Source organism: Colius striatus, chromosome 3, assembly GCF_028858725.1.
Source record: "Colius striatus isolate bColStr4 chromosome 3, bColStr4.1.hap1, whole genome shotgun sequence".
Taxonomy (NCBI): domain Eukaryota; kingdom Metazoa; phylum Chordata; class Aves; order Coliiformes; family Coliidae; genus Colius; species Colius striatus.
Window position 1 is genome coordinate 24,650,755 of NC_084761.1, and position 12,614 is coordinate 24,663,368.

At 40.6% G+C, this 12,614-nt stretch overlaps 1 protein-coding gene across 1 annotated transcript; it reads left to right on the forward strand.

Moving 5' to 3' along the window:
• The first annotated feature begins 8,147 nt into the window (after positions 1–8,147).
• RPL7L1 (ribosomal protein L7 like 1) lies at positions 8,148–12,261 on the forward strand. The gene is made up of 7 exons (XM_061992636.1): positions 8,148–8,202; positions 8,332–8,440; positions 10,039–10,262; positions 10,408–10,545; positions 10,810–10,919; positions 11,146–11,358; positions 11,471–12,261. The coding sequence occupies exons 1-6, from the start codon at positions 8,189–8,191 to the stop codon at positions 11,352–11,354; spliced, it is 804 nt and encodes a 267-aa protein (XP_061848620.1). The 5' UTR covers positions 8,148–8,188; the 3' UTR covers positions 11,355–11,358; positions 11,471–12,261.
• The last annotated feature ends 353 nt before the right edge of the window (positions 12,262–12,614 follow it).

The window sequence follows — 12,614 nt, forward strand, 5'->3', positions numbered from 1 at the left end:
GCTCAGAGTAGCTGGGACACAGCTTCTTTCTTGTGACAAAGCTATGGGTGACCATTTACATCCTTCAAGCTGTGTTTCCCTGCTTGATATTTCATCTCTCTGTATCTTTACCTTGTCTAGACAGCTATCACAAATAATTGTAGGCAAAATAAAACTTGCAACCAAAACTTTCCCTGCATAAATTAACGGGGGAAAAAAAGTGAGAGGATCTTTATGGCCTTGTTGCCATGCACTGTTACAGGAGTCAGAACCACAGCTTTGTTTAGACCTTGACACTGCAATCTGCAAACCAGTAAAATAATTCTACTGTGATGTGACATAAATTACTGCAGATCAGTTCTCATTTATGTTTTATTTCTCTTTTGATTGCTATTTCTGATTGAAACAACAGATCCCTCCCCTAGTCTCCAAAATGGAACTTTTAAAAAGGATTTTACATTGTTTGGTGACAGTAACCAGAGACATAAAGGAAGAATACTTAAATGATGATTTTTCTTTTATAGATAAAACTCATTGTCTTGCCACTTCTCCCCCCCACCCTCTGCCCCGCTTCTTGTATCAGAATCATTGACATTTAGGACAGAAAGCATATCTGACTATACAAAGCATTTCCTAGTCAGTTGTCTATATTGAAATGATAAACTTCCTAATTAGGTTATTCCATTCCATCTCTTTTTATGGCTCCCTTGTCTGTAGTATTTCTAAGAATAGTTCTTGTCTTGCTGTGATGTACTTATTAATATGCTTCCACAACCTAAATGACATAATTAGTTGCATTTTTATCTCAAAGGTTCAATTAAAAAGTAATCTAGTAAGAGGTGGGATTCCAAATTACTGAGTACAGGAAAGACACCTATTCTGTGCTCACTGTCTTTCATCTCAGAAGTAATTCAGTTGTTTTTCTTTCCACCAAATAAAATATAGCTTTTTATTCCTGTGGAGGAAGGAGAGAGGTAGTATAGACCTGTGGAGACCATATGTAATTATGTCTATTTTTACCTCCACTTCTCTTTAAAGATACAATTAAATTTGTAGTGCACTCACATTGTAGATACTGTACACTTTGTCTTGTAGACAAGACAGAAAAAGGCATTTTATTCACTGCTTATTATATTTGAAAAATATTATTTTTTCTATTTCAGGTTCATTGATTCAGCCTTTATGAGTACTTTAGGAGTAAAATGAGATAAATTTACATTTTATTTCTTACAAATGTTTCCCTTTGGAAACTTGTAAATAGGTACCACTACCGTTATAAAATGTCAGAACATTTTGACAGATGTAAATCTGTAGTTTAATATTCATAACATAAAAGCACTTAAAACTCCAGATGTAATTTCCAAGGATAATCTTTGTGAATAGTGTGAGGGGTTTATTAGTCATCTGCTTTTCTTCTAGTGAAGGATTCACAATAGTTATTGTAAAATTGAGCTTTCAAAGTTAGACAATGTTCCATTAATGCTTGTAAATGAATTGCGCTAAAGAAAGAAAAGTAATGGCAGGAGCATTTCCTGCAGAAATTTGGCCAGCCTCTCCACTGGAGCAGTGGTAGTACTAGAGGATTTTGTCTTGCATACATGGGAAACTCCCCACATGAAAAAGTATTTTATAGCCACCAAGTCTTTGCTTCTCATGTAGGTGGCAGCTTGAAGAAGAATGAAGCCATTAATGAACCAGGACATTGAGCAATAATTTCATGTTCAGTCCTACCAAGTAGGAGTGCATACATCTTGATAGATGCAGCATTCCTGTCTCCCACAGATAGCCAGCTTTGGGCAGGCACAGCAAATACTCCAGAGTAGGAGAGATTCAGACATGTCAGTGGGGCCATGGAAACCAGAGAGATTTCTCACAGAAGTAGGTGCTTGCAATATGGGCTCATTAGTTATACCACAATGAGGGAGGCAAGCAACATGATCTCTCTGCTATGGGTGTCTTATTAATCATCCCCATCATAACCAATGGAGAGTTATTTTATTTATGTACTTGAATTTATTTATAAGATGCATATTGCACAATATTTAGAAAGTAGTGTTTTAAATGATATTTGCTTCTGGGTGATCATATTTCCTATGGATTTAATGCAAATGTAAGAATAATGCTAAGTTCTGAAAAGTTTTGGTGGTGGTTTTTTTTTTTTAAATAATTATTAAAATATAGCCACTTTTTGGATCAAACTTGTGCTCAGGTATTAGGATACCATATCTATGGTCAAATCCTGAAAAGTCTTGTGATTATTCCCTGTTTTGCCCAGGAGGCTGGACTCGCCACGGATGCCAATGTAGTAAACGCCATTACATGTGGGCTATATCCATGAGGATGGACTTAATCCCTAGCATTATTTTATATGGGTAGCTGCAGCTCAGTGTGGAGATATAGTTAGTTATAGTTTTTTCAAAACACTGTAAGATCACCAAGTAGAGTTTGGAAGAGTCATTTGTAAAGTCTGAAAAAAGCGAATCCCTTCAGTGAAAAGACAAGGGCAGAAATCTAAAATGTTTCTTTTTCTAAATCTCTAATCTAAAATGTAGGGGTTTTTTTTTTTTCATTTCTTTTGAAATGAATTGGTTTTCCTCACTCATATTTTTTTCCAGGAAGATACAAAACCAACAACTTAACTCTTTTAGTCCTTTCAATTTGACATATTATTAGGTGGCCACTAGCTGAGGGTACACACCTGCCAAAGTCTCATCTATATCTCTGCATTATACCCAGATCACTCCTTTTGAGGCATGAAATGGATTTGTAGCATTTCTGATAAAAATGCTGGTGTTGAAGAACCTTATTTTCTAAAGAAAAAAATATTAATCTATCCACAGCTTTTCACAGAAAACATTTTTATTCAATATTGGTCTATCTCTATGTGATTCCTATTTTCATGAAAGAAGTCTTGGACCATCCAGTTTCTACTTCTGTTAAACATTGGTTTGAGAGTGTGCATAGAGTAGTTCCCGGGCCTCCTTCCAAATCATATAAACTTTTTCTTTAAAAGATCTGAAAATGGGCATAATTTGAGATCACAAGATATTTTCCCCATTAAAATGTTCCCAAGATTAGATCATGATTTGGCAAAAGAAACAGAATTTAAACCATTGGCTTTTTTTATAGGGAATTCATTACAGATAGATTTCAGATTGGGGCACAGTTCACTGGTTAGAGTGACAGCCTTCAGGCTTGGCTCTTTTGTTATATGGGAATGCACACACTGTCAATAGAGAGTTTATGGGATTTGTAGAGAATTTAATACTTTTATCCTCTTCTCTTAAAGTGAGATGATAAAATATGGGAAGAAATTTAATGAACAAGATATTTCTAACATCCCACCTCACCTCCTGACTTAGCTTTTGTAATTGTTGGCCCTGTGTTTTTATCCACCCTTTGTTTGCTTACCCAGCTGTCCTCTCTGAACCTGCAGGCACTGATTCTGCAGTCAGATTAGCATCATCCCTCCTCTTACTTAGCACTACCAATTTTATCCCAGGAACCCTAAAAGTTTGTGTGCAACAGCGAGTCAGTTCTTGACATACCAGTCTCTTAACTATATTTACATTTTATAATGTATACATTTGTTTACATAAATTCACATATACACTTTTATATATTTGCATATACATTTGTGTGCTCAAGTAGCAAAATGTTTTTGTTATTTTTTCAAGCTGCATATGTGTCACTTTCAAACTGCAGATCACATGCCAGCCTGAATACCGTGACAGTTTCACAGACATGCTCTCCTGCTTTATAGAGGTGTATTACTATTAACCCTTATTATAGAAATATTAAGAAAAGCAGTAACATAAAAACTATAACTGGCAGTATCCAAACAGAAGTATAGTAACTATAAAGAAAGTGTTTGAAATTTCTATTGCAGTAGGCATATTGTAACAAATTCTTTTGGGGACATAAACTGATTTCTAGGATTAAAAACTTCAGAAATTTAGAGTCTATGATTGCCATCACTGCATGACTATAGAAACAGACTGGCAATGTAGATGACTAGAACTTTGCATACAACTTATTCCTTCCACATCTATGTAAAGTTCACCATCAAAAACAATGTATCGAAACCCAACAGTCTGTCCACCAAACAGCAATCACCTCAGCTGACAGAAAGAGAGAGAATTCAGCTGCTTTCAGAAAGCCAGCTCTTCGGCATAAAGAAAATGAAGATTTATGCTCTACCTAAAGTCTGTGCTATTTATTCCTAATGCAGTGAGAAAATAGTCTTAAGTGTTTCATCTAAACAAGAGCTGGTGGTCATTTCGTCAAAGAGGACTACACCCATACAAAAAATGAAACAAAGCAACAACACTTCCTTTTGTAAGATTCAAACCCATCAGCATTAATTTTCTATTTTTGTATTTTATAGTGTCTTTCCATTTGTATCCATGAATAAGGTAATAAAAGTAAATAATAAAAACATGATACACAGAATCACAGAATCTTAAGGGCTGGATCTTGAAAGATCATCTAGTCCAACCCCCCTGCCAGAGAGGACCTCTTAGAGAAGGTCACACAGGATCTCGGCCAGGTGGGTTTTGAATGTCTTCATAGAAGGAGACTCCAGTGCTCCATCACCCTCACAGTGAGGAAGCTTTTCCCTTATGTTTCTTTGGAACCTCTTATGTTCCAGCCTAAACCCATTGCTCCTTGGCCTATCATTGGATATCATTGAGAACAGCCTGGCTCCATCCTCCTGACATCCGCCCTTTACATATTTGTAAACATTAATGAAGTCACTCCTCAGTCTCCTCCAAGCTAAAGAGCCCCAGCTCCCTCAGCCTTTCATCAGAAGGGAGATGCTCCACTCCATCATCTTGGTGGTCCTGCATTGAACTCTTTCCAGCAGCTCCCTGTCCTTCTTGAACTGAGGGGCCCAGAACGGGCACAATGTTTCAGATGTGGTCTCACGAGGGCAGAGCAGAGGAGTAAGAGAACCGCTGTTGGCCTACTGCCCACACCCCTTCTAATACACATCAGGATGCCATTGGCCAAAGTATCACAATAAAATGAAAGCCAGCAAGACACAACACTAGGGAGCAAGCCATGTAAGGCCCACAACGGGAACTAACAGAACGAGCTCTGTCTTTGTTGGCATTTGTTTACTCCAATGTCCTAACAAAGTCCCATGTATAAAGAAAGGACGAGCTTATGGCTAGCTCTGCAAGACCTAATGGCATTGTAGATGCACTCTGAAGAGTTTCAAGCCAAGGCAGACAGAAACCATAGCAGTGATTTATGAGTATGCTGCAGCAGAACTTCAATATGGACTGGCATGATTACTTTGTCAGGGGTTACTCAGCAGAGTTACTTTGTCATCATAAAATATTCCAATTTTATTTCTAAGGACAAGCAGTTCAGACAAAACAGGACCTACCTTTCTGAGGAATACTTTAAAAAAAATTCTTCTCTTTCAAGGTAGAGAAAAAACCTGCTAATTCTGGAAAAATATCTGCAACATTTGAATTTTGAACTCTCTATTCAACCTTTCAAACACCTTCTCAAAACATCATAGAAGATCTGCTGCAGCTCGTATCAAAAGATAACATGCTTTGCTGAAAAAGATATTGATTTTTTTCTTAATATTTTGAAATGAAAGTTCAAAAAACCTCTGGCAGTACATGGAAAAAAGGACTATATCTTATTCAGTTGATGAAAAGATACATGTTTTCCGGACTTGCTTTATGGATTACTTATTTCTGATACAACATATTCAATTTTGGTTCTTAAAGGTGATCTCTCACCTTCCCCAAGCCAACAGGCCTTTCCGAATTATAAAAAAACTTGTCTTAAAAAAACCTTTCTTTGGTTGGGTTCTGAGCCTTGTCTGCGGTGTGTTGGCAAAGAATGGAGAGCATGCATTCACAGTGGAACTTCATAAAAAACATCAATGAGAAGCCAGTAGCTGCTTTGAAGTCATTGAATGGCAGTGACTGAAATGGGCATGGCTAGACATCCAGTTTTTTAAAAAGGATTTTGCCTATCATTCTGAGTGACCTATAAACTAGAAGAAATCATTTAATCCAGCCCTGATGGATTGTGATTATTCTAAGCATGCTGTCTTTGAATTCGTTCATGGAAATGTAATAAAATTTAAGGCTTTGTCAAGAAAAAAGGAGAGAATACGAGTTTAGAGTGCTGAAGGTCACTGCAACAGCTTACCATCTAGGAAAGTGAGAATGTTTCCTGCAAACAAGGTCATTTGAATAACCATTCATTAAATCTATTAAAGTTTAACTAGTCAGCCTCTGTGTACTGCTATGCTGTGGGACACTTCATAGCAACAGTACTTGAAATACTTACTTACTTATTGTTTCCTTAGTCTTAATAATGAAATACCCAAGATTCCATTTGCATTTCCCTTCTGTTAAACAAAGCACATTCATTTGTACAGTTAAATGGGACACGTTTTTCTGTTGTGAGCTACCAAAGATTTCAGCTATTTTTATATGGAGTTTATGTCAGAGTCAAAATTTATGTTGTTATAGATTTGCTTGTAGTTTCTTCAGTGAAAGTTGCTTTCTGTCTCATAATCCAAAAGTCTATATCAAAGAACAGTTGATAGAAGACTGAGTTTGCTCACTAAAGGGTGTATTCTTTGCAGAGCATACACTTAAGCAGGTACTGGAATGTGGGGTCATGTTTCTAAATACAGATGTTAGTGTGTTAGATATCAAAATAGACTTGGCCTAATTTATAGTGTTGTAAAGACCTGCAGCTTCATTGAGGTGAACAGTTAAACCCTCACAGTTTAACCCTGACATCACCGACCTTTGTAGTGAAAGGCTCAAGCTATCAACTGTTGAAGATGAAACAATAGTTAGTATAAAACAAATTGATAAGAGACACAATGAAAGCAACAAGTCTAGTATACAGGCGCACACCCCTCTTCTACTCTACGTGGCAGAGACCACGAATACAACCTCATCAGATACAGCAACATCCCCTTAGTGTGAAGCTATGGCACCATCTACAGGTGAGATTTCTCTCCAAACCACTTGTCCCAGTTTCCACTTCTCTCCAAGGTTTACATCCTACACAGCAACATCCCCAGTCCCTTGCTTCATCACCACCCCACTCTCCATGATGTGCTGCCTGAGAGGCAAGGTTGTCTTTCTTCCTGCTCTGCAGGACTCTGGTCACTTTTGACATCCTTTCCTTAAAACTGGCGTGACTCACTGCCTGCCTATACTCTAGGTGCACTATGTGGTACACGAGTCCATGCTTGGGTCTACTTGGTCCTTCAGGCAGGACCTGCTGCTCGAGGGCAGGACCTCTATACTTGGAGGCCAGAGGAGAGAAAAGAGCATGTTCCTCCTGGTAAAGCTCCCCAGTGCATTCATGCTGAAAGACAAGCTCTTTCTGAAAGTTTTTTCCCCTTTGCAGGCCTCTGGCATGGTGATATGTCTCTTTCTCACAGCAGGACAGCTGGGGATATGGACACATCACAGCCTGATATAGCCACACAAGCTGCCAGTGGCAACAGTTAGATCCAGGGGCCACAGCCCTGCAAGTTTGTTCTTTCCATTCCTTGATGCTCACAACAGGGGTAATGCTGGCCTTCTTATCTTTCAAGTGGGGTGGAGCAGCAGAGAGGGAATGTGCTTAAGCCCTGCAGTGCTGTCAAATGTGGATACTGCTGTGGTCTCCCACAAAACCGTGGCAGATCAGAGCCAGAGGCAAAACCTCTGGCTTGACCTGCTTGGCAGGTGTCTCTGCACTCTGCAGCAGCCTGTTTCTACCTGTGATCAGTGAGGTGCCCTGGCAGGGGAACTCCCACCACTGCTAAGATCCCTCACCTTGTCACTGCTCTGACAGCAGCGCAGGCAGAAGATGCTGCATGGGCTGGAAAAGCTTATGGACACCACCTTCCCCTTATTTTTTCTGTCGTTTTTTGGCAGTTTTGAAGCATGCCAGAGAAGGCACCTGGATTCAAGGCAGTCCCTGCTCGGGGCGTGGGCTTGTTTGCTAGGCTTCACCGTTCATCTTCAGGCTTTCACAGAACAGCCATCTCGTCTGCAGTCAGACAGCGACTCGTCCTTCCCCTTCGCGGGCTCTACACGCCCCCGTGCCCTCCAGGTTCGTCGGCAGTAGAAGCCAAATGACAAGTAAGGAGGGCGGTGAGGCGGGGCTCAGGTCGGGCGGCCGTGACAGCGCCCCGGCGCATGCGCGGCAGCGGACCGGTAGCAACATGGCGGAGGAGGAGTAAGTGCGGTGGGGTGGCAATCTGCTGCCATCTGCGGGGACTGCGCGGTCGCGAGGCTGGGGAGGGGGCGGCAGGGGAGGGCGGTGGTTCGGTGCTGCTGGAGATGACCCGTTTCTCCCGCGTTGCAGGCCGAAGCGGCGGATCCCGCTGGTGCCGGAGAACTTGCTGAAGAAGAGGAAGGCCTACCAGGCCATCAAGGCCACTGAGGCCAAGCAGGCGCTCCTCAACAAGCGGAAGGTAGGGGCTGGCCGTGGGGAGGGTCCAGGGCGGCGGCCTCGGCCCGGGGTTGCAGCCGGGAGGTGGCGGGGAGGACGACGTGGTGTCCGACGGTCTGCGGTTGGCGGCTAGCTGGGACGGCTTGGTTGTGAGGAGGTGCAGCCCGGAGCGGCACTGCAGCGCTGCTGCAGCTGTCCCTGCGCGGGTTTCGGACGGGAGAACCAAAATTCCGTGCAGTCGCACAGATGATCTGAACGATCAATGCTCTCTGCGAGGGGAGATGCCGGAGCTATGCGAGTGGGCAAAGGAGCTAGTTGCTAGGACTCTATTGATATTGTGATGATCTCTGAGGAAAAGCTTGAGTTCATCAGTTCAGTTGTTGAGCATCTTCTGCATGTATCTCTTGAGTCCTATAAAGAGAACAAAACTATTTGGCTTATACTGAAGCACGACTTTATTGAAGAATGTGAATTCCTCTTAGATCAGTGGTAACTGCTGTGTCTGCGTGTGTACAGCCACGTGTGGTAAAATGTTATGCTGCTGAGGTTGTGCTACCGTGAGATTACACTGTCTGGAAGTGCTTAACCCTTGCATAGTAAACCCACCTGGAGCTGGTGTGCTGATCTGAGATAGTTAGCCATATGTGATTAGCTAGACAAATTTGTTTACAAATAGGCATCATGGAGTGTAGGATGGCACGTGTTGCTGATGCAGAGACTCTTGTGCACCGAACCTTCTCCAGACTGGCAGAGCAAACCTTTCAACTTAAGAATCTGAGGCCTGTTCATCTGTATCTCGGCTAATAATGCATGTACCCGTCTTGGAAATGGCTCAGAGATTTTCCAGTGAGTCTGTTTCTGGGGAGTTGGTGAGATTATGTGCAAAATTCTTGCCATTTTGGTTAGGTCTATCTGCTTGGGAAATTTAAGCCAATTTCATGGATGATTTACGAGGTGAAATAGCAGACAGAAACCTTAGCATCTTTAATTGATAATGGTTTAAGTATTTAGTCAGTAGTGTTTCTAAAATGTTAATTGGGTAACTGTGATGCATATGCAGCAACTATTTTACAATTTACCAGGATGCACTTATTCCTGAGCTAAGTGAATGTTCTGTGGTTAAATTAGTAATGCTTAATTGTTATTTAAATGCTTGGATTTTTTTTTTTTTGCACATGTACCTTAAATTTGTTTGTTGGATGGTAATCTTGAGTCACACTGTAGCATCTCTTACCCAGATACATACATTGTTTTTTACTTTCAGGGTCCTTGTCTGAGGTGTGTATGTAGTTGTGAAGGTCAGTCTGTGGCTGCAAATGTTTCCATTAGATTCCTCCTAGGCCTAGAAGTACTTGGGTCTTGCTTGGTTTTTGCTAGTTGATTTTTTTCTTGGGGAAAAACTCAGTGTTCATAAAGCATAGCTAACTGCTTGTAAATTCATATCTTGTCTTTCAGTTCCGTCTCCCTTGGGATTTTATTATCAAATGTATTTTCTTCTTACTGCCTCCAAAACTGAAAGAGCATAGTTCATCAAGTTCTGAATTTCACTTGGCCTTTGAGATGCAAACCCCCTAGACTGTTGATTTCTTGGGTAATGATTTCTTACTTTTTTGTCTTTAGCATCAGAAAGGGAAACAAATCCAGTTTAAACGTCTTGAGGCTTTTGTTCGAGATTCATGGCGCAGACACCGAGATGACGTCCGACTGAGGCGCATGGAGCAGAGACCTAAACAGACCCCTGGACAGACCCCTGGACAGACACCTAGACAGACACCTGGACAGACACCTGGACAGACGGCTGCACCTCAGGAGCACAAACTAGCTTTTGTGGTGCGAATTGTAGAGTAAGACTCCTTACCTATATTACTGCTACTATTTGTAGCTGTTGTATCATTTTTAAGCAAAGGATGTATCTCCTTGCAGGTAATCTGAGACCTTTTGCATTAGAAAAACTTGGTTACTAATAGTATTTTTTTTTTTCTGATTCAGTATTAAGGGAGTGAGTAGGAGGGTAAAAAAAGTGATAGAGTTGCTGCGGCTGAGAAAAAATTTCACTGGAATGTTTGTTAAACTGACTCCTTTATCGATGAAGATGCTGCGGATTGTGGAACCTTACGTGGCGTGGGGGTAAGTACCGGTCCCATGACTTGATAGCAGATTCTGTGTAACTCTCATAGGGTTTTTTTGTTCTCCATCACAAATCCATAGCTGGCTTTTCCAATAAGGTTCAAAATGTTGTCAGCTTTATGTCCAAAACTTGTTGTTGTCTCATTTGTCGTTGTTCTAAACATAATTTGATTACTTTTTGACCTCTATACAAGGAAGTAGGATGGGGCTTCCTGCTACATTGTGTCACTCTGTTAACAGGATCTGATTTTTGTTTTTACACAGATACCCTAACCTGAAATCTGTACGAGAGCTCATCCTGAAACGGGGCCAAGCCAAGATTAATAAAAAGAAGGTGCCTCTCACAGACAATATGCTGATAGAGGAACATTTAGGTGAGGAAGAGAATGAAAAAATGAGTTGAGGCAGGTGTTGAGAGTTTGTAATCTCACTTAAAAGGGAGGACAATCTTGCAAGATTTCAGTATGGAGGGCTGGCAGTTCTGGAATAATGTGAGGAAAATATAATATAGTTGGACATCTCATGTATGTTGTTGGGAAGGAGGGCTGCTTTTTGTTGTGTTGCGGATTTTTAATTTTTTTTTGGTTTTTGTAAATGCAGGGAAGTGTGGTATTATTTGCCTGGAAGACCTTATTCATGAAATCTACTCAGCTGGGAAATATTTCAAAAAAGTCACAAACTTTCTATGGCCATTCCATTTGTCGGTTGCTCGCCATGCTTCAAGGAACAAAGTGGGTTTCCTCAAGGAAATGGGTAAGCCTGGCTGCAGAGGTGAAGCAATCAACCAGCTAATTCGTCAGCTGAACTAGTCAGGTGAGGCACGCCTCTGGAGTAACTCCTGCATCTTATCCTCTGCCCCATTTCCTGAGAATAACTGTACTGTCATCAGAAATGAGGGGGTTCATTTCTTTTTGATTCTTTACAGAATGAACCTTCAAGGTAGAAGAAACTAATGAAGAATGTGGGTCCCACAAGGTGTCAGCAGATCTATTGAATACATCCATAAAGGCAACTTGTGTGAGATTGAGTTAATGTAGCTGTTGGGTTTTTTTCTGTTTTTCCTGTCGTGCAGGATATTTCTCAAAACTTCAGGGTATATAACCTATTCTCATGGACATGATGCAATGATAAATCTCTTTGCTGTTGGTGCCTCTAAAAACCCAAATTGTGATGGAGAGGGACTTGGGGCTGCTCCTTCTTTAAGACAAATGGTATTTGCTACAAGAAAGAAGTGACTTGAACTTCGCTGAGCAATCTGACTTCTGCCATCTCTTTAACACAAGTTTTATACTCATTACTGCTAGCATTGCACCAGTAACCTCCTGATCTCATCTTTGGTGTGAAGCAGTGGCTGTCAGTTTCTGATATAAATTTGTTACAGGTGACTTGCAGTCCCTGTTTTTATCCAGTCCTCCACAGGGAAAGTGTTTCAAGTTGTACTCCTTGAAGTGTATTTCCTTTCTGTACAGTCTGCTGTTATTGGAGTGTCAACTAATAATGTCTAATAATGAATAGTGTAACATTTCATTGAAGTACACAGAATGTATTTATTTTAAACAGCAATGATTTTGTGCTACTGCTTTACAAAAGGCCGCCTTTTCAATTCTGCTGGAAAGAACTATTTCCTAGTAGGAAAGCAAAGAAACTTTGTAATACCAGCATGGAGTATATATATGTAACAAATGTTTTTAAAATAAACTTTTGATTTTTTCCTGTTACAAAGAGGAAGTGTCACATATAACTTTGGAGTGGGTGAGGGAAGTTAATTACACTGGCTGAATTCAGTGAAGGAAATGAACAAAACCATTTCTGTTAATGCTTAGAGTGTTACATTCCTAATTTAATGTGTGAAGAATGCAAAGTCCTATGCTATTTAACAAACCTGGGAAGCACAGGGCTTAATTCTGAGGTTGCTGTGACTATTTATGCTGTTAAGTAGGGGCAAACTTAAATCCATGAATGGATTCATCTTGTCTTCCAGAACACTTGTTTTGAGACTCAAACTATTACTTTGTTTCCTCTGAGGAGGGCCTTAGGTATTGTGACAGCTACAAACTTAATATGTAGTG

Excerpts from the sequence above, each read along its gene's own strand:
- RPL7L1 (XM_061992636.1), top strand. Across the intron at positions 8,441-10,038 it reads CGCTCCTCAACAAGCGGAAG|CATCAGAAAGGGAAACAAAT; the intron begins GTAGGGGCTGGC and ends TTTTGTCTTTAG. Across the intron at positions 10,920-11,145 it reads GCTGATAGAGGAACATTTAG|GGAAGTGTGGTATTATTTGC; the intron begins GTGAGGAAGAGA and ends TTGTAAATGCAG.